The sequence below is a fragment of the Podarcis cretensis genome, assembly GCF_951804945.1.
Source record: "Podarcis cretensis genome assembly, chromosome: 15".
In the NCBI taxonomy this organism is placed as follows: Eukaryota; Metazoa; Chordata; class Lepidosauria; order Squamata; family Lacertidae; genus Podarcis; species Podarcis cretensis.
The window spans coordinates 25,651,707-25,672,409 of record NC_137185.1 but is presented as its reverse complement, the minus strand read 5'-3'; the positions used below and the strand labels follow the sequence as shown (position 1 = coordinate 25,672,409).

The following is a 20,703-nucleotide window of genomic DNA, read 5'->3' as shown; positions in this document are numbered from 1 at the left end:
ACCTCCTTCCCTCCCTTCTGCTAACATGGACTCCTATATCCTTGGTGCAGTGTGGGACACCCAATTTGCACATTGCAAAGGGTCTGCCCACAGTTTACTGGAGTCGAAAACAGCCTAACATTCTGTTTGTTAATCAAATATCCCTTTCTTTTTTAGTCTGGGCAAGTCCATCTTGGTGAAAGCTCTGGCTTTATGAGTCCTTACTCATAAGGACAGGGGTATGTGGGTTTGACTCTGTCTGCAAGCATTGTAATTGTAACTGTTCATCCTAGGTTCTCATCTTCTACTTCTTGCGCTGTCTTCTGGCCTTCCTGAGTTGTGTTTGCGAGCTTTACTTTTATAAGTGAGTACAGAAAGTGCTTCCTCTATTACCGTTGTGAATACTATGATCATTGACACAGCTGTCACTGAATGGGAATTTGTCAGTTCATCATATAAGAAATGTGCCTTGATAAACTACTGGGCAAGTACATTTCTAGAGATCTTGGGCATGTTTTCTGTGTGCATATCTTACATTGTAAGCCACTTTAAGGATCTGATTCAGTTAGAAATCTTAAGAGCTGGAGCAATTTTGTAGGTTGGCCTAGGATATAAATCATTATTAAACTGTCAGATGAGACAGTCTTGCCATTGAGCTGCCATTCAGCATTGCTATCTGTACAAAACCTGCTTCTGGTATCCCTCAGCACACCAGTCTCAACTGGCATGTAGCTGGGAGACTCCAGCAAAAAGGCATAAGGGGGCAGAGGTGGTAGGGGTTGAATGGAGAAGTTCAGAAGACTTATTGAGAAGGAAATATAAAGCCTGGTACTATGTATGCTGGTAGCTGGATTCATAGTACAGAACTGGCCAGAGGTCATAAGCCGTTAACATCTAAAGCTGTGTTGTATTCATCATTTATTTATTGTAAGATATTTTTTTCTACTTTTCTGGCAAACCTCACCAAGTGGTTAACATAAAAATGTTAAAACAGTATGCATAAATTAAAACTACATAATTAAACAGCCAAGACAAGCTACAAAGGGTGTGGAAGCTTTCTGCAAAATATATTTTCTTTCAGAGCAAGATGGCTGCTTTAGTTGAGGGAGACGCTACCTTGTCTGGAGCTAGTCTTTGGCCTGTTTAGCCCACTCCTGGGTCTTTCCCAGCCCAGACTCCTAAGCCCCCCTTTAGCTGCATAAAACACACCTCTGCTTTGTCACTAAGTTACGTGATAGGTCTGAAAACATAGCTGCCTTATTCTGAGCCATGCCTTTGGTCCATATTGTTGTCTGCTGTGCTTGCAAGTTCTTGGCTTTTGCAGGTCATGGGACTTTTTATGCACTGGAACTGCGCTTATTTTACCTTCTACTTCCCCAGGGCTGTGTGCAAGAAATTTGGGTTGCATGTGAGTCGTCTCATGCTGGCTTTCTTGGTACTCAGCACTGGGATGTTCTGCTCAGCGGCTGGTGAGTTAAGAAGTGAATTGCTTGAGGGTTAGGAACTGATTTCATATTGACTTTTGATGGGCAAGGATATTCTCCTGCAGAATTTGCATTTTTGGGTAGAGATGGGTAAGAGGTTGCATGAGAGGTAGAAATTATATGGTCTGTATAGGCAAATCTTTCCTTCTCTCTCTTTCCAACTCCCTGTATGCTGTTTGAATGATTCACCTAACATTCACATATACCAGAGCTTTCAAAACTGTGTGTCGCAACACATTAGTGTGTCGGCTGCAGTGTGTAGGTGTGTTGTGTGAACACTTCCTGCACTCCTCCCAGGCCTGGATAGGGGTTAGTTTAACCTCTGGTTTTCTAGTAAAACTGAATTACGGTGTTGCGAAATGATGCATGTCTAAAAAGTGTGTCACCAACATGAAAATATTCAGGTAGGTAGCCGTGTTGGTCTGACGCAGTCGAAGTAAAAAATAATAAATAAATAAATAATTGTCCAGTAGCACCTTATAGACCAACTAAGTTTGTTCTGGTATAAGCTTTCGTGTGCATGCACTCTTCTTCAGATACACAGACACACACTTTAGACTTCAGACACACTTCTGAAGAAGTGTGCGTGCACACGAAAGCTTAGTTGGTCTTATAAGGTGCCACTGGACAATTATTTATTTATTTATTTTTCCAACATGAAAAGTTTGGAAAGCTCTGGCATATACTTTTCAATCTTTTCTTCATACCAATGGGGGCTAGAAACTTGTAACAAAAATAAATACTGAGATGTTCAGGATTCTGAAAAGGACATTGGATTTTGCACTAGGTAGTCAGTGCAGACTTTTGTGCATCCAGATTCTGTGGAATTAGCAATGCATAAGGACTGTTTCTGGTTTTAAGATCAGTAGAATCAGAACATGAAAGGCATTCACTTTGCTTACTGCAAGAGTCCTCACTATTTGTTGGATCCTCAGGTGTAACTGGAGTAAGGGACTTGCCTTGCTCCCTGAGCCCCTTGCATCTTGGCATAAAAAGAGACCATCTGTTGCAGAACATTTCCAGAGATGAAGAATGAGCCTCCAGTTAGCAAGAGGTTGCTTAAGAATCACCTTTTCCAGCAGAAGGATTCCAAGCGTTATGTTGGTTCATATATAACCTCAAGTACCCCCACCCCTGCCAATCTGTCTTACATTGTGTACAGCCCCTGACCCATCTAGCCTAGTACTGTCTACTCTGACTTGCAGCAACCTGGGCAGAGAGGGTTCTTTCCCCTCTTTTCCAATCTAATAGTTTTAACTGGAGACTGAACCTGGAACCTTCTGCATTCAAAGCAGATGCTCTTCCATTGAGCTACAGCGCCTTTCCTATGTCACATGTTCTTAGGTTTGTGCTGAGAAAATCTCCTGCTGATAAGGAATCCTGAAATGACCCCAAGTCATCTGTGGGGCTCTGAATGCTTTCTGCTTTCTCCCAAACCCTGATTCCTTTTTGCTTCTTTTGCTTTTCAGCCTTCCTCCCCAGCAGCTTCTGCATGTACAGCACAGTAATAGCAATGACGGGGTGGTACATGGATAAAATCTCTCTGGCGGTCCTGGGCGTGGCTGCAGGAGCCATTGTGGGCTGGCCTTTCAGTGCAGCACTTGGGTAAGCAAAAGGAAGTGGGGAATGTGGAAGCATTCAGGGACAGGTAGCTCTAGGTGGGCCCTAGCCAGCTGCAAGGGCAATGATGTCTCTCCAAGACTGATCAGTTTCACTATTGTCCCCAGGTTATTATAGCTCTGTGAGTAGGGCTGCAATGTTTGATTTGCTTGGGATTGTAGCTGCGCAATTGTTGTTCCTTGAAGAAGTGTAAATGTTGTGCTTTGGAACCTGGTTGTTTTGCATTCCATTCAGGTGCTGTGACACTCAGCTATTGAAAACTCTTTAATTAACTTCCTAGGCCCCATGGTGGCTAGAGGAAAGTTTCAGAAATATGTGGGAGGTACCGTCAAAATTAGCGAGAGCTTCCATTAGTTAAGAGTAAAACTGGAAGCATTCAGCTATTATTGCAACTGGAATTGTTCAAGTTAAGAGATTATATCACCATGTGATTTATAAAATTCTGAGCAGAGAACTTTGCATACTGCCATCACAAGTGATACCTTAAGACACTGCTTTGTAGGCACTAAGTAGGTTTCTGTAGCAGTAGTGCTTCCCTAGAAAAGAGAGAGGAGAGATAACAGGTAGCTCTTATCCTGCTATGTTCACCATGGAAAGGGGATTCCCTCTGTTACTCCAAAAGGATTGCTCTAACTTACCTCTCTCCGCTCTTTGCACCCCTCCCTTTTTTGTCCTCTATTTCCAAAGTTATCCAGCCAAATTGTTCCAAACTATGCTTTTTCTATTTCTGTTCCTTTTGCTGCTCTGTGTTACAGTGCTATTTATCTATTCCCATGATTCATAAATGTTACTCCCTACTCCCTCTGCTGTTCTTAGGGGGAAAAAATGAATTCCTTTGCATCCTTGATTAATTTAGAAACAGGATTATATTCAAAGGTAGATGGGTGGGGCTCCACATAGTTGGTTTTGGGGGGGGGAGGACTAGAGTGAGTGTGCAAGAGTCAACTGATAAATGTTTTTAAAATACAAGTTGAGATGGGAATATTTTTGGCATCTCCTTTTGCCAGGCTTCCTATTGCCCTGGACTTCCTCATCCTGAAAAGAAAGTGGAGAAGCTTCCTGAAATGGTTTCTGGTCGCACTAGTAGTGTTTCTGGTGAGTTTTCCAAGTTATTTGTGGAGAAATAACTCAGAGGGGAGTGCTGTATAATGGGAACCGAGTTCTTCCAAAGGGGTTACTGAGGAGGAAGGGTCTTTTTCCCATAGTTCTTGCACTTCTGACCCCCCACTCTTCCTTCCAAAGGAGTATTCTGCTCAGTGAAGTCATGTGGGCATATCCCATTGTTTTCTGCATGGCTTTCTGGACAGGAAGGTATTTTCTCTATGGCTAAAATAGGCACCCTGGGAAGGAGCAGTAATGTTCATGTCTCCTCCCATATTGTGGCATCTTCACAGTGTGTGTTTCCAACAAGTCTCCCTTGACAGCAGTAGATAATGTGTTGGCTGTGGGAGGGCAACATACACTGCAATGCCCTTCATGGTAGAAGTGATAACTACAGCGGTTTTTTTTTTGGGGGGGGTGCTGTATATGTGCACACACACTTGATGGGAGGATGCTATGTTCAGTGTCAGCCTTGCATCTGCCACAGCCTGTAGTTGTGCCCTAAGTTCTGGTCAGCATCGCTGTTTCACTTGGTTTCCAAATGTGGGAAATGCAAGTGCTGTCCTGGAATTGAGACAATCTAGAAACAGCTGTGTTCTTCTTGTTGAATGAAGGTGCCCCTGGTGGCTGTTGACAGTTACCACTATGGGAAGCTTGTGATTACTCCTCTCAACATTGTCTTGTACAACGTCTTCACACCACACGGACCGGATCTTTATGGTGAGTCCACACCTGTAGGACATACATAAATATTTTGGGGTGCTGGGTAGGGACCACAAAAGCTAAGGTGTGATAATGGTGCACAGTTTTATGGGTTGTTCCCAGAGCTGGCCCTGTTTGCAGAGCTTCCTCTAGCAGCTATACCGTGAAACACTTGGGTTGTGCAAGCCCCAGCAGCCTCTCCGAAGGAATCCGGGAGCAAACCTCTTAGATTCAACTCAAGTCCTTAAAATCACAGCTACTTCAAGCAGACTGCATGAGTCGCTGATACAGTCTTGCGGCCTCTGAGGGATCAAGGGACACCTGAACTTGCTCTTAGTTTGGAACTTCTTAACTTAATCTGAAGCATAAGAAGAGATGTTTTACCTTGGTAAAGAGATGCACCACCTGCAGGCTTGAAATGGGATTTCCGCCATGCAGACAGCTGGTCTCATTGAAATATACAGCAGGAAGCAGGCAGGCAGTATGTAGTTATGGGAATTTGTGGACTATAGGGGTTTTGGTGAGTCTAACCTTCTCTGAAACTGCCGGTGAATAAGTCCAAAATGAGGACATTTATGCAGCGGGTTGGGAAGCAAATTTAGTTTCCTGTGAGATGTTTCGGCTGAGTTGGTTACTGCCTTCATTTATTCCTTTATAAGGACCTGTCTTACATTGGGGTCATACTTTTTGGGTTCAGCTAGCTCCATACTGGCTACTCTGTACTGACAGTGGTTATCCCAGGTCTTGGAGGTGTTCCCCAGACTCTGAGTGGGAGGCAATGATGTATGTAAGACTGCAGCTTCTGGCTCTGTGGCTGTGACTGTAACAGCAGCTTGATCTTTGTCCTTCTGTGAGTCCTTCATCTCTGCACAATGATTCCAGACACACATCACTGTTGGACCTCGGAGCCTCTTCTCTCTGTCACTGTATTGAGCCTGACCTTTACACATTCCATGCATGAGCATGAGCTGGCTCTGCTGTCCTCAGGGGACCAGTGAAATTCTGATGTGTCTTACTCAGAATGACGCTTATGTAACATCTTCATGCTAATGAGAGAGCTGCTTTAATACTGTCTCGCCTGGAAACATGATGAAGAGCAGAATACTGTGTGCGTTTAGACAGTGTCACCGAGGCACACACTCAAGGATGACTCAAGGTCGGATGTGTCTGGATGGATTTTGTTTGTTTGTTCTGACTTTGAAGTAAGATTTCGTGTTTGTCTCATCCATCTGGGTTCAATGCTCAGGCATGGAATCTGGCATTTTAATTTTTGTTTTTAAAAAGCAAGTTTCTAGATCTCATGGCTGCGGCTAAATGTTTGCAAGGGGAAACAAAACAAGGCTTGAAAGAGGTCTTCTGATGGTCAGAAAAAGAAGACTCTTTTCCTTTTCCTGTAATTATTCCTCAGGGCTGGAATTTATATTTGTCACCAAGGCTGTGAAAAATGCGACGCCAGCACCTTGGAATTTGGGATATGCTGCTGTCATCTGTTCTTGCTGCCCATAAACCTCATCACCATGCTCTTGTTTTGATCCAGTACATGCAACCCGTTATTATCCACTGTCACCTTGCAGAATCCTGAACTGGTTTAATGCATCATACTTTCTACTTCCAAGATAAGATTAAAGGGTTTTAGCCAGTGCCTGTGACGGGGTGAGCTCCCGTTGCTTGGTCCCTTCTCCTGCCAACCTAGCAGTTCGAAAGCACGTCAAACTGCAAGTAGATAAATAGGTACCGCTGGCTTCCTCGGCCAGTAAAGCGAGATGAGTGCCGCAACCCCAGAGTCGGTCACGACTGGACCTAATGGTCAGGGTTCCCTGTACCTTTACCTTAGTCCTACTCAGAGTAGACATGGCTAACATAGGCCCAGTGTGGATCAGATATAAATTTTGAAGAGAAGCAGAAGCATAGCAATTGACAGAGGAGAGGAAAATGGAGACAAGGAAGTAAGAAAAGAATGTAATCTTGGGTTTAGTTTCAGGAAGCAATGAGGACTAAAGTGAGTGTGACCTTGGCTCTTGGCATTACTGGAGTGCTTCTTAGCTTCCATGCTTCCATGCTGCTTGATAATCCACATAGCAGTGGCAATGCTCTTACCTTGTGCTAGAACCGTGTTGGGTAACGTGGTGGCCATATTGACCTAAAACTTAACAAGCCCCACTCCAAAGATACAAAAGCTCATAGCAATTTGCTACTGAAGAAGCCCCCCAGGAGACGAAAGCAAGGCAAAGACACACAATGTCATCCTTTTTACTCTACTAGGCGGCAGGTGGTACAGGCCTCTGTTCCTAGAGAATGTTCACCCGCAAGTTCAGAAACCCCCACAAATAGATGACTGTCTTGCTGGCCTTTGGGCTGTTGACTTTGCTCTGTTGGGGATCATGACTTCCCCAAATACACACTGGCCTAGGAAGGGTGCAGAAAACCCCATTTTCCCTCCAGCAACCTTCTGCACCTCTTTAAAGGGGGGGGGCTGCCCTTGTTCTTGAGAGAGCCATGGGTCTTAAAGGAGAAGAAGAGATCAGCTGAAGCAAGTCGTGAAGGTTGTCTGCTTCACAGGGCTGTCTGCAGCCAGCTGCTGGATGAATCGTTCTAAATTGAGGTGGAACCGCGATGTCTTTTGTTCCTTGCATGCTTTTTATAGCTCCACTACGCAATGCAGCGTTACCCCAGAACTATTCTAATCCCTTGAATCTCCTGTGCCTCTGCCAAGCCTTCTAAATTGGGAAAGCACCTTTGCTAAAGAATTAAAGGGGTGGAGGAAGAGAAAGAAGAACCGTTCGTTCTTTGCCATGGCAGGTGGGGGGAAGGTCAGCTGCCTTGGAATTGCTGAGGACCCCAAGAGCAAGGCACCCTTTCCCCTTTCTGCATGACTCTGTGTGACAGCCTTCCCCAAACTAGTGCCCTCCAGATGTTTTGAAGAACAACTCCCATCAGCCCCAACCGGCATGGCTGTTGCAATTTGAAGCATCCGGAGGGCACCATGTTGGGGAAGGCTGATATGTGAAGAAAAAGGAGCAATGATAATTATGGCCAGCATGTTACAGGACGTATTAACCTGTTTTGAGGGGAAAATAATATTTGGACTCTTGCTACCTGTTGCTTCCTGGTTGAAATTTGCAGATTGTCAGTTGTCATTTCAGGTGTTGCTGAGCAAGGAGCCTGTATTTACTATGGGTTGTCCCCCCCCCCTTAAAAGTGAGCTGCAGTTCATCCCTGCTCTCTTGACAAACATCTCTGTCCGATATGAAAGTTCACACCTGAACGTCACATTTACATCTTAGGTGAACACTTAAAATAAGCAAATAAGCAAGGAGCTTAAAAAATAAAAAGTAATGTGTGAGGAGGATATAATAGCTATTGGTTTTGATGACTATAGGAAGCCACCAATTCTAGAGGCAGTATATCTTGAAATAACGGGTGCTGGGGAGGAACCATGGGGGAAAGTTGTGGCATTCAGGCCCAGCATGTGGGATTCCCAGAGGCGTCTGCTGGACCTTTTGGCTAGAGGGCTGCTCTTTATGTTCTGGAGAGGCCAGAGGAATTGCTGGGTCCAGAACTTTGCTATTGCCTTGGAGAGTCTCTGTCTCAAGTGATAGGCCCTGACTGCAGAAGGGCATCACGAGCCCTCTTCAGGAGTCTGTATGGAAATATTACACCTTTGCAACATTCCCCCCCCTCCCAATTTTCTCTTCTCTCTTTGCCTCCCTTAGGTACAGAGCCCTGGTCTTTCTACTTCATAAATGGCTTTCTGAACTTCAACGTGGCCTTTGTGCTGGCACTCCTGGCCTTACCCCTGACCTCCCTCATGGAAAGTCTGCTGCAGAAATTTCATGGTGAGTGCTGCGGTGTGTTTTTGGGAGCTCAGCTAGAAGCTATGGTATGACTGTCAGGCGACAGCTTGCTTGCAAGCGCAACTTCATTAGGTGGAATTGGCCAAATCCTTCCTGACTGCAAGTGTTCAGAGCAGCCACAGAAGGACAGGGCAGCCAGGGAACCTCAGGCGGAATTTTGTGTGCCGAGAACCTGCTATTACCCGCCACAAAAAATTGAAGTAGGATTCTAGCCCTTATGATCGCCAGAAAAGCATTAGAAGTTTGAGGTGGCTTTTGCTGGAATCCTGGAAGTCCAAGTGGAGCTTGAGCAGGACTTTCCAAAGGCTGGGGAGCAGGAACTTTGATGTCTGCCTGCAACTCCTTGTATCTTCTTCTTTGGCTAGTGCTGGTGGCTGTTACTCACCTTGGAAGCTTTTTGTTAAATTTAAAAGCAGAGTATAAGTACTTAACATGAATGAAGTGTGCCTTGCTTATGCAACCTCGCTGCTTTCTGTTTTCTTCTCCCCCCATTCTGAAATTCTTGTTCTGTATGTCAGTGGCTATGTGCAATCAAAGGGCACCAGTTCTCCAATCAGGACTGCTTTTTTAAAAAAAGCATCAAGCCTGCCTCCACAACCCCTGCCTGGTCCCCTACTGCCCTGATGCCTCAGAAATGTTTATTTTACTTTTTTAAAAAAATAATTTCTTTGCTAGCTGCAGGCTTGCTTATCCAGTATTTATAAAAGTTAAACAACTTGCAAATGGCAGCAGCCCAGCTTTGCCACAGGGCAGACAGGCAAGTTCCTTCTTTGCACATTTTAGTTTTGAAAAACACCACAAGGATAGAGTAACTCAAAACATACCCCAGCCTGGTTTTCCACAGGGGTGGGCTGGCTTCACTCTGCTGTGGCCCAATGTATTTATTTGTTACCAGCATCCCTGGAGGTCACTGATGTGAGTGAATTTTTAAAGGTGGTAGCATATACTCCGGATCTCTAAATGGTTAAGGCGTAACTTGTTCCTGCTAGGTGTTCCTGAGAAGGCTCACCTGCTTAACAGCACAAGGAGTGCTATTCTGGATCAGACCAAGCTCTGAAAAACTCCAGCATTCTTTGTTTTGAAACAAACAAACAAAAAAATCCTAGAAACCAGAGGGGCACTGGGGAGGGGGGTGTCTGCCAGATACTAACCAGCGGTCCACTGGTGGACCATGTTTGTCTTTCTGTCTTGCCCATCTCTGAAATGAAGGCTTGTACTTCCAGGGATGTCCACTAGAGTGCACTAAGCGCTCACGTTTTGCAGAGGGCGCCGCATGCACTGTGGGAACCATAAAGGCCTCTTGCCAGCCAAGCCCAGTAGTGGAGGCTGCTGTAACTACCCATTTCATGCCTTTCTGCTTAGCAGATTGTGTCCCGAAGCGGCGGCAGGGGGGGTCCCTTCAGTTGCACGCCTTGTTCTCACGGGCTTTGTGAAGCGCTGTGCAATCCTGATTTGCTTTAACACCCCAAGCTTTTCCTTTTGGGGGCAATTCAGGATTTTGACATATATTGAGCTGCCTCTGCAGCCCTTGCAAATTGAAGTAATTGCTGTTACTTCCAAATAAATGACTTCCTGCTTCATTCGAGGGGAGACAAGGGAGGTGGTGCCTTGGTTTTGTTTTCCTTCAAGACAGAGAATGTGCGTTCAGAGTTCTCGGTGTACTCTGTTGCTGCCGTAACAAAGCGTTGGAGGTTTTAGAAGTGCTCGCCCCTAAGCAAGCACATTTTTCTTTCAACATCTTAGGCTCCTTAGAATTCCCCCTTGGATGAACTTCCACAACACCTACCAGGTAGCTGGTAAATCAAAGACTGTTCTCGTTTTTCCTATCGCTCTGCTTATAAGCCTGGGGGAAAGTATTTATTTGTGAAATTTGAGGTATATGCATTAATCATATACCTTTGCCCAAGATCGGGTGGCTTTGAGATGTATTTAATAGCTGTGTACCAGGCACTTCCACTGGCACAGAGGAGAAATGGCAGAAGCCCCTGTACCTATGCAGCTCAGGGTTCACATCGGAGCTCCATAAAGCAAGCTCCATAAAGCTGGGTCATGCCTGATGATAAGGATGCAAGAGGGGCATTGCTGGATTAGGCCAAGGGTTTCCTTAGCCCAGTTTTCCATTTCTAGCAGCAGCCAGATGGATGCTCACAAACAGAGCATGAAGGAGTGATCCTCCCCTGCCAGTGGTGGTCTTCAGAGTTACAGTGCCTTCATGTGTGACTGTGTATACCTCTAAAGCACATTCATTATTTCCCTAAAAGAATTATGGGCACCCTCCCAGAGTTACATTTCCCAGCAACCCTTAACATATTACATTTCCCAGAATTCTTTGAGGGAGAAAACATTCATCAAATGTGCTTTAAAGGCATAGTGTGTACGCAGCCTATGAAGCCCGCATCAGATTTCCCCACCCAAAAGCCCAACAGAGAGCTGAAATAAACAGCAAAGTGCTGCATTCCAAGATAAGGGTGTGGTGGGGTCCTGAACCAAATGCCTTGGTTGTCCTTGAGCCTCTCCCATTCTGGAGCTAACCCCCCCCCCCTTTTTTTTTTGTTTCTTCCAGTTCAGAATCTGGGACGGCCTTACTGGCTGACGCTTTCTCCCATGTACATCTGGATCCTGATTTTCTTCAGCCAGCCTCACAAAGAAGAGAGGTTTCTGTATCCCATCTACCCCCTCATTTGCCTATGTGGCGCTGTAGGACTCTCTGCCCTTCAGGTGCGTTTGGGGGTGGCGATGGCTGAGTATGGGTGCAGGTGGAGAGGGCCCACACCTAAGCAAAGCCATGTTCATGCTAGGTGGTTCCCCCTTCACCACATTGCTCTGAGTTCCCTTCTTGACGCATGAGCTTTCCATGTATCCTCAAGAGTTGGCATGAAGCAATAGTAAAAGAGAGAGAGAGAGGTTTGCAGGAATCTGTGCTATCCAGGAACACACAAGGAGCCTTTTTCTTCCTGTGGTCCCAGCTGCAAACAGGAGTCCTGGGCTGGGAGCTCTCAAAATTGGTCTGGGGTTGTGCCAAAAAAAAAGTATAAAAGTGGGCAGCTGGCACCAAAATAAGTCCACACTATTGTCTCCCAGTGATGCTCCAGTGCAGCCTTTGCCAACCCAGTACTCTCCAGAGGTTTTGAGCCACAACTCCTTCAGCCCCAGTGGCCAGGGATGATGGCAACATAAGGAGAGCGCCAGCTGCACCATCCCATTCCGCTTTGTATTTCCCGAACTTGTGCAGAAATATAATCTTATGGAAAGGCTGTTAGAGGCTTCTTTGCAGCACCCACCATCTTCCACCACTGGGTTATTGAAATGAGCTCTATTCCCCCCTCCCCTTGTTGTAGTCTAAATGACATTCATATTTTACTTTTCTCTCTCCCCTTCCTTAGAAATGTTACCACTTCATATTTCAACGTTACCGCCTGGAGCACTACACGGTCTCTTCAAACTGGCTGGCCCTGGGGACCATCTTTGTCTTTGGGCTCCTGTCCTTGTCGCGCTCTGTAGCTTTGTTCAGAGGTGGGTTCTGGAGAGGCTGCCCTGCTGCTTATTAGTCCCAGGTGGACAAACAAACATCGTTATGGATTTCAGGGGTAGCTTACTCCTCCCTTATCCAGAAACCATGGAGCAGGAGACACCTGACCATCAGCATGCCATCTGCGGAGAATGGCATTCTTGGTAGCTGAATCACAACTTTGGAATTCCCATTTGCCCAAAGTCTGAGCCTAGTCATCTTTCGGGAGTCTTTCAGGCCTTTTGGTCTGTGCTGGTGGTTAATATTGGTGGTATCCATGGGATTTTAACAACTCTTGATTCTTTCTCTCCTGCCCCTTTTTTCTTCTCTCCTGATTTAAGGATACTGTGTGCTACCCAGAGCCTTTGGGATTTAATGTAAAATCCTTCAGATGTCTTCTGAAATTGGGTAGCTAACCTAGGATGCTTAGCAAAGCACATACAGGAGTCCCTTTTGAAGTTAAAAGGCCTTATCATAAGAGCTGGTGTGGCATAGTGGCTAAGAAACTGAGGAAGTCCCTGGTTTAGATATTGTCTCTGGCATTTCAAGTAAGACTGGGAGAGTCTTGACTTCTGACTGAATGTTGGAGAGCCACTGCTGGTCTGAGCCTGTTGGACTCTGACTCCCATCAGCCCCAGTCACCATTACCAATGGTCAGAGATGCTGGGTGGTATAGTCCAATATTTGGAGTTCCAGGGGTTTTCTATCCCTAGTAGATAAGATGCTGAGCTATATGGGCCAGTGGCTTGGCTCCTTACAAAGCAGTTTCCAAAGTGTAAATTTCTGGTTCTCTTTGGTGAGTGCAAGGGAAGGGCATTTTCGCAGTTCATCATAGCTCAGGGAAGCTCATGCTGACTTGAAGGGGTTCCTAAAATTGTTTAGGCACAAAGGCACAGCCAAATCTTCTTCCTTTTTTTTCACTTGCAGTGTCTCTTCCTCTTAGGTTACCATGGGCCCCTTGACCTGTATCCAGAATTCCACAGAATCGCCACTGATCCCACAATCCACACTGTGCCAGAGGGGAGGCCGGTTCACGTTTGTGTGGGGAAGGAATGGCACCGTTTCCCCAGCAGCTTCCTCCTGCCAGATAAGTAAGTCAAGACACAAACAGGGTTTATCCCACAAGGATGCAGGTGCTGTTCATCACAAGAGATAACCAATTAGAGCATAGAGCAGGAGTAAATAGTTGGGTGGACCAGTGTCCATGCCAGCTGCTCAACACTGTCAGCCTTCCAGGTCATTTATGCCCCATCTTCCTTCAAAAGCGCATGAGGTGGCTTATACAAAATTAATGCAGCACAAGATAAAAGTAAAACCTAAAAACAAGAGAAAATGCTGCTTAGAAACAAAAGCAAACTAACTAGCCAAACCAGCATCAGTTAAAAATAAACAAGCAGCAGTTTCCCCTCTGAATTCCAGGTGCTGGGAATCGCAGGAGGGGAGAATGCTGCTGCTATGCTCATGTCTTGCTTGAGAGTTTCCCATGAGGATCTGGTTGGTCACTGGACTAGATCTTTGTCCTAATCCAGCAGAGCTCTTTTTACATTCTGAGTTTTCAAAGCAGATCACACAGCAACTGAAGACTGAGGACCATGGAACAATGTCCTCCTCTGGCTCCCAGGTTTGCCAGCTTTTAACTAAGGTTGCCTCTTAACCAAGATTTGAAACCAGGATCTGCTGCTGTTTTCCATAGTTTGAGAGAGAACCTCATTAACAGCTGCAGTGGCCAAGTTCCCCCAGGCTCACCGATGGTGATGAGAACTGGGTTGCTTTTGGCCGCTGCAGGAATCAAAGGAAGGTGTTGAGGCCGGTGAGATGGAGAGAGTACCTGGACATTGTGACATAAACACTGGGCAGTGTTGTGTTGTGTTGAGATTGCAATTTTGATGTGTTTTTGGTTTATTGCCAGGTTTAATTTTTCGAATGTTTCATTTTATTTTTTTACTAATATATTTATTGCTCAATTCTTTTTGTAAACCGCTTTGAGCATGTTTGTTTGTTACAATCAAGCAGTAAATAAATTTATGAAACAAGTAATTTTGCAGGACTGCAGCAAAAAAAATGCAGAATGTGGAATTAGGAGCAGAATTCAGTTTCCTATAAAACCCACTTCAGGATTAAAAAACCCCACAAAGCAAGGTTTCTAGGTCTCATGGCTGCCGATAATACAAAGGGGACAGGAGCTTCTGTGAGGTGCTTGTTCCCCCCCCTCATCTGCATCCATTATGCAAATAATTGCAGAAAATGACTTTTCAAAAGATGAGACATGATTCAGATTTGCTCAGGTAGTGCAGATGGCCAAATCCAGCTCCTACAGTAATGTACTTTGATTTGGCTGAAGACAGAATTTCAAGTGGGATTTTTTTGGCTGGGTGTGTTGTGTGTGCTACTGATTAGCACAGCTTTGCATTTAGCTTTTCATGGTGACACTGATGCTCACGTCAGGCTGCGCTTATGCCTGCCCCTTCAGCTTCAAACCGAGGCAGCTTTGCCTGCACAGACGTTACTGTAGCTGTAAATTCAAGGGTTTAATAACCTAACGGTACCTAGACCATAATGCGCCAGATGGATATCTCTCCCCCCCACCTTTAAAAAAAGAGAGAAAGAGAATGAGGCATTAAATCCCAACACCGTCACAAGGGATTGATGATTAAGAGGAACAAAACTCGCCCAAGACTACGTCAAAACTGCTGCAGCATTGCAAGAGCTGGGATTAGCTCTGGCCTTGCCAGTGATTAGGGCTCAGGCAGCAGCCGAGGGCTGTGTTCTTGGAGTCACTGGAGCATGAGTTAAGGAGCATCAAGGACAAAAAGGCTTTCTGGATCTCCTGCCCCACTGAAGCACCTTCTGCCAGGGTTGCTCTGACCCTGTTGCAGCAGATGGGCTCCGAATGATACCTGAGCTGCAAACTTTCTTGGCGCTTGTAGGCAAAATGTGAATTTAGCAAGGCTTTGTACCTACAGGAGCCTGTTTGTTTTCCTCTTTTCCTGATTCTGGCCTTTGTTTTCTTTGCACTCTCAGGAGTGCTGCACGTTTCCCCCTATCACTGCCCCCCTCCAATGGCCTGTCACAACTGTAGCATTCCATTTCCCCATGGTCTGCAGCCCTCTGACGAGGGAAGCCCCTAGAATATGTAACATGAAGAGCAGTTAATGATAATGGGACTGTGAACATGCATACACACACACCCCACTCCCAAATCCTGATTCACCCATGAAGGAATCACAGGCACATCCTCCTCCTGTGGCCTGCAGATTACGGTGAGCTGTTCTGTAGCGGACAGCTGGCAACCCCAAGCTGTGTTCACAGTCTTTGCCTTGCTGGGTTATTGCTGTGGCGTTTTGCTTGCAAGTTAAAAGCCCACAGGGTTTAATATCACCCCCTCCCTCTTACTCCCTGCAGTTGGCAGCTTCAGTTCATTCCATCAGAGTTCCGGGGCCAGTTGCCAAAACCATTTGCAAAGGGACCAATGGCCACTCGCATCATTCCAACAGACATGAACGACCAAAACCAGGAAGAGCCCTCCAGATACGTAAGTGGCATCTTCTCTCTCTCTCTCTCTCTCTCTCTCTCTCTCTGGTACCTTGGACAGGACACGCTTGCTGTGCCCAATGGGAAATAGCACTCTTGATTTCTTTCAGGGCAGAACTTCTCTTTGGCATGTGGGGGATTCCTACGTACCTGTTTAAACATAAGCAGCCATAGCTGGGGGACGCCACTGCATTTGGACAAAGCTGTTTCCGTGATAAGTGCCTGGACACTCAAGTATTTTAAGAAAACAAAACGTAACTTCAGTCACCAAGTTGTCACAGGATGCAAGCAGAATAGACACACCCAGGTCCTAAAAACATAAACTCTTATGCACAGTACAACCTGTGGCCCAAATGTCCATATGTGAGACAGCTGTAATGCAGAAAAGCATCCCAAGTGTTGTTCTTCTACTGATGAGACAGGCAAGGAGATGTTGTCCCTGCAAAGAGTAGGAGCCTTAATGCTGTGTGAGCTGCATCCCTGTAGGAGATGGGAACCAACCCAAAATGTCCTCTCTCCCTTCCAGTTTGACATTTCCAAATGCCATTACCTGGTGGATTTAGACACTGCAACCGAAGCACCCAGGGAGCCACGGTATGCAGCCAACAGGGAAGAATGGATCAGTATCGCTTACAAGCCTTTCCTGGATAGTTCAAGGTAAGATGCTGAAAAGCACAAGGGGAAAAGGAGGGCTATAGGGGGCGCATTCTGCCTAGTTAGGGATCTCTGCAAAACTCAATTCGGGAACTTGCATCTTTTGGGGAGGGAGGGATGGAAAAGTCGTTACCTGAAAAAGGGAGCAGTAGTCATGTGTGTGTGTGTGCATGTGTGTGCGCTCTTAATCTGCACAGGCAAACTGCACCTGCTCTGTCTACTCCTTATGACAGTGGTGTTTGGAATGGCAACAGCCTGCACTGCTGGTGGATTTTCAATAAAGTTTCCTTTTGGGATGACTTGGCCCAGGGTTTGAGTCATGCTAGAGGTCGAGAAGGAAGGAATTCCCCCCCAGCAGGGAGGACTGTTGGCAGCCAGCAGCACCCTTCTTCCTTCCTTCCCCCCTTTCCCTTGCAAGTGAGTTGTAGACTGCTAAAAAGATTACTGAGGTGTGAAGTTAATCACATCCCCTCACTTCTAAATTTGCAGTTCCCCTGTGTCATCCTCTTCCTCTCGGCAACTGTTCTGGCTGAAGTTTTGCTCCCAAGTCTACTGGTCCGAGGGGGGCTCACCTTTCAGGAAAGATCTGCCAGCCTCATGAGACACTGAGGGTGGGATTTTGGGTCCCATGCAATCCACTTCCTCTTCCCCTTCCAGCCTCACGTTGATGGCTGCGACATGTCTGGCTCCTCAGAAGTGTTCACAGCTGTCTGGCTTCCCCAGCACTCCCCACGCTTTTCTCTTTATATATTTTAAAAGATAAGAGCATGATCGAGAATTGTTATTTTAAAAAAATAAATAAAAAGCTTGATCAGTGGGTGGATGGGAAGCCAGCTCTGTGAGAATTTCCCCAAGGAAGGTGGCAGTGGGAGATGTGTTAATAGGTTACCAGCTTGCTGGAGTATCTCAATTGGCAGCTCGGGGGGGGGGGGGTTGGCAGGAAGAGGTTCAGCTGACTGTGCTGGCGACCCAGAGAGGCAGCATCCGAAGCAGCTGCTTCCATCCTTGGCCACTTCTGCCAATACTGAATCTGAAGAAATTACATGGTGTTAAATATTCCATAGCTTGTGCAGCCTGGCAATAATTCTATGTGTGATGAAGTGGTATTTTTCACTGTGGTTTGGCTTATTCATTCGCAAAACATATTTGTCTCACTGTCAATGCATATCTCCAGTGCTTTAGTTTCTGAAAAGAAAGATATCTGACCTTAAGTCTGCCCTCCTCACCTTGGGGAAATCCTTTCCTCAAATGTCAGATGTGTTTGTTCTGCACACGCTCAGAGGAAGTGTCACTTTCATTATTTTATATGTTCCAAAGGGAAAAGGGAGGTTTAAAAACTGAAAAGTTACTGGGGCTCAGTCCTGGCATAAGTTTAATCCCTGAATATTCTAAGCAGCAAGCATGAATTGAAGCCCTGAGCCCTTTCCACTCCTTCCTTTTTATGGGAACCTGGTGGAAGACCCTCCATTGACTTGCCTGTAGCAGTGACAGCTGGTTACTGCTTGCTCCTGGTTCAGAGGGAGGAAGAGCGAGAGCCGGGGGCATGCTGGATTTTGGCAGCCTCTAGATCTGGCAGCTGCTCCGTCGATCCAAACATAGCGGTTCCAAAAAGAGAGAGTGGCGGGTGTGTGCAGGGGAATGGATCTGTTAATAGCTATTGGCTGTTTTCAGAGACTGGAATTTGACCGAGGAGATGGAGGGAGAGGGGAGGTCACGTGGCTGCTTGCAAACGGACTCGAACTTCTGGCTGGCTGCCCCTCTCTCAGCCCGGCTGACCTCCACTGCAGCGCAGCCAGCTGCCTAACTCCTGAACCCTCAAGGGGAGAATGCGGACTAACAACTGTCTGTTTCTCTGCCCCCCCTTTGTGGTCTCCAGGCACTGTGTAAATAAAAAACCACCAGCCTGACCATGACCACTGCTCAGTGTTCTCAGGGAATTTCTACATGGGTGGGCCTTAAGTTTAGCTGCTCCTGCTGCATTCTGTACCTGAGAGTGCCACAATTCTGCTCTTGAAACTATTTGTGAAAATGTAGTAATATAGCAGGGCTGTAGCTGAGATATGGGTTTTCAAGTAACATTTTGGGCTTGGAGGCTGGGGTAGGAGGGACCAGTGCACAAACACAGGAGAGCCAGTGGGGGCTGCTGCTTTGGGCTGCCACTCTGCGCCTGCTGCCTGACGAATGCGTTTTATCTTTCTCACAACTACTGTTCCTCTTCTCTGGGAAACTGAATGACCCTGGCTGCTCGATTCATGCTTGCTGAACCAGAGGCTTCTGGGACACAAAGAGTCCCCCATTGACGTCAGCCAGTGCCGTGGTAACTCTCAGTTGGCTTTGATAAATGGTGCTGCTAATTGAATTAGAGAGCACTCAGAGCCATCGACTAATTATGCTACTCAGGCAGCAGCTTTGTCTGGGTCCATTTAATTCTGCATTGGCTGAGCGCTCCAGTTCTGGGGGAGGAAAGGGCAGGATGGATTAGGGATCCCAGCTGAGGCAGCAAAGGCATGTGCCAGCACTTTTAAACCAAGGAGACCCTCCCCATTCCCCACTAGCCGCCTTAGCACTTCCCCACACCCTCAAGCATACAATAAGCTACCAGGGGCTTTAAGCAGGCCAGCCCTCCCTGTCAAATTCTTTTTTGTTCTCCTTTCCCTATAAGTGATGTTCAACTGCCCTTAATGTTCCAATTTCCCCCTGCATATCTAGGGAGTCTTAGAAACCCTCACTTTCTCTGTGGGTAGGCCTGTTTTGGTGCCTTCCCACCACCAAGTTTGCTATTAATAGCTAGCAATGCGTGTGTCATACATTTTATTTTCAAAAGCTTCCTTGGTTTTCCAGGTCCTCAAAGTTCTTTCGGGCCTTCTACATCCCCTTCCTGTCCCACCAGCACACAACGTACATGAACTATACCATCCTGAAGCCTCGGCGCTTCAAGCAAGCCAGGAAGAAAGCTGGAGGCTAGCTCGAGCCTCTGGGGATCCAACGAGAACCGGCCGAAGATGCTGGCTTCTTCTTCAGGTGTCTCAATCCCACCTGCCCACTCCCATTTTTTGTAAGAGTGGCAGTGGCAGTGGCTGTGGTGGGTGGGTAGGGAAATGCTTGGGAAGGTTTCCCTTTTTTGGCTGGCTGTGCTGCAATATTACTGACCACCTGATCTGCCATTGTTTGGGGGCTCTGCTTCGCTTTCAGGAACTCCTGGAAAGTATGAGCAAGGCGTCATCTTGCTGAGGAGTAAACAGGAGCAAAAATCTTGGTTTGTGCGAACGTTTACCAAGGTCCTGGCTGAGAGGTAGCCTGGGGCTGCTGTGGGTCTTTCAGTATTTCCCCTCCACCACAGAACATCTCGCCAACCCCAGAGGGAAGTTTTTATTTTGGGAGGGGGGTGTATGTGTGTGTTTTAAGAGGCCTTTTGGAGAGAGAAAACAGCCTCACCAGCAGGAATGCACAACGCTCCCTGGTGGGTCTTCAGGGGAAAAGGCCCTCCTTGACTCAGATGGAGCAGAAATAACTTGCACTTTCGAGAACTGTGACTCTGTTAATTACATAATTTAGTGAAACATTGACTTGTGCATGAGTGGGTTTTTATTTTAAAAACCTCCATTGTCTGTCTTGTCAGCTGCTGCCAAAACACAGGTTTGTGTAGGGTGTTTTTTTGTTTTAAGTTTCCTTTCACCCACCTCTACATTCTAGCTTCTTTGTGAAATGTCTGGCTTTGTAAAGTGCGGAAGGGGGATCTCCTCCTCACTGCACACCTTTCGCTGTGGAATACAGTGGCTTCTCATTCAGTCTGCACTGTATGTACTATGAAAGTGTGTCATTAGTGATTAAAAATTAGGCTTGTACCCCCCCCCCCAATGCAGTTTTAGATGTGGAAGGAAAGTGCGTGTGTTGGTCTCTCTCTGTCTTTCATGCACCCAAAGCTCCAGTCTAACTGCATCATCCACAGCCTCAAAAGTAGATGAGAAAAGTGCTGACGACATGTGAGAGCAACAGGTGATTTATTTCATGACGGGAAGGCCAAGGTCTCCCTTCTGAGGCTAGAGCTGACATTTTAAGCATCCAATGAGACTATCCTTCACCATGTACAGCTAATGCATCTAGCCGGGGGCCCTGAAGAAGTGGGAGGCAGCAGATGATTTTTCACCCTAAACTTACGCATGTTAAAAAAAAATCACAAAACATGTTATTCTGAAGAAATGTTTGAGGAAGCCAGTCCCAGAAGCAAATGAGTTGATTTTGGTCACTTGACCTTGTTCACCTGAATTGT

The 20,703-nt window shown here is 46.3% G+C and overlaps 1 protein-coding gene across 2 annotated transcripts in view; it reads left to right on the top strand.

The window, feature by feature from the left end:
• Positions 1 to 20,283, top strand: part of LOC307203713 (alpha-1,2-mannosyltransferase ALG9-like) — a 33,008-nt gene extending 12,725 nt beyond the window's left edge. For both annotated transcript variants that reach the window (XM_079954724.1, XM_079954723.1), the window contains 12 exons: positions 273 to 343; positions 1,360 to 1,448; positions 2,933 to 3,068; positions 4,091 to 4,178; positions 4,799 to 4,904; positions 8,600 to 8,722; positions 11,304 to 11,458; positions 12,124 to 12,253; positions 13,192 to 13,339; positions 15,651 to 15,780; positions 16,306 to 16,436; positions 19,275 to 20,283. In XM_079954724.1, the coding sequence (XP_079810850.1) occupies positions 273 to 343; positions 1,360 to 1,448; positions 2,933 to 3,068; positions 4,091 to 4,178; positions 4,799 to 4,904; positions 8,600 to 8,722; positions 11,304 to 11,458; positions 12,124 to 12,253; positions 13,192 to 13,339; positions 15,651 to 15,780; positions 16,306 to 16,436; positions 19,275 to 19,398 (1,431 nt within the window). In that variant the 3' untranslated portion in view covers positions 19,399 to 20,283. The remainder of the gene's footprint in view (positions 1 to 272; positions 344 to 1,359; positions 1,449 to 2,932; positions 3,069 to 4,090; positions 4,179 to 4,798; positions 4,905 to 8,599; positions 8,723 to 11,303; positions 11,459 to 12,123; positions 12,254 to 13,191; positions 13,340 to 15,650; positions 15,781 to 16,305; positions 16,437 to 19,274) is intronic.
• Positions 20,284 to 20,703: the final 420 nt, after the last annotated feature.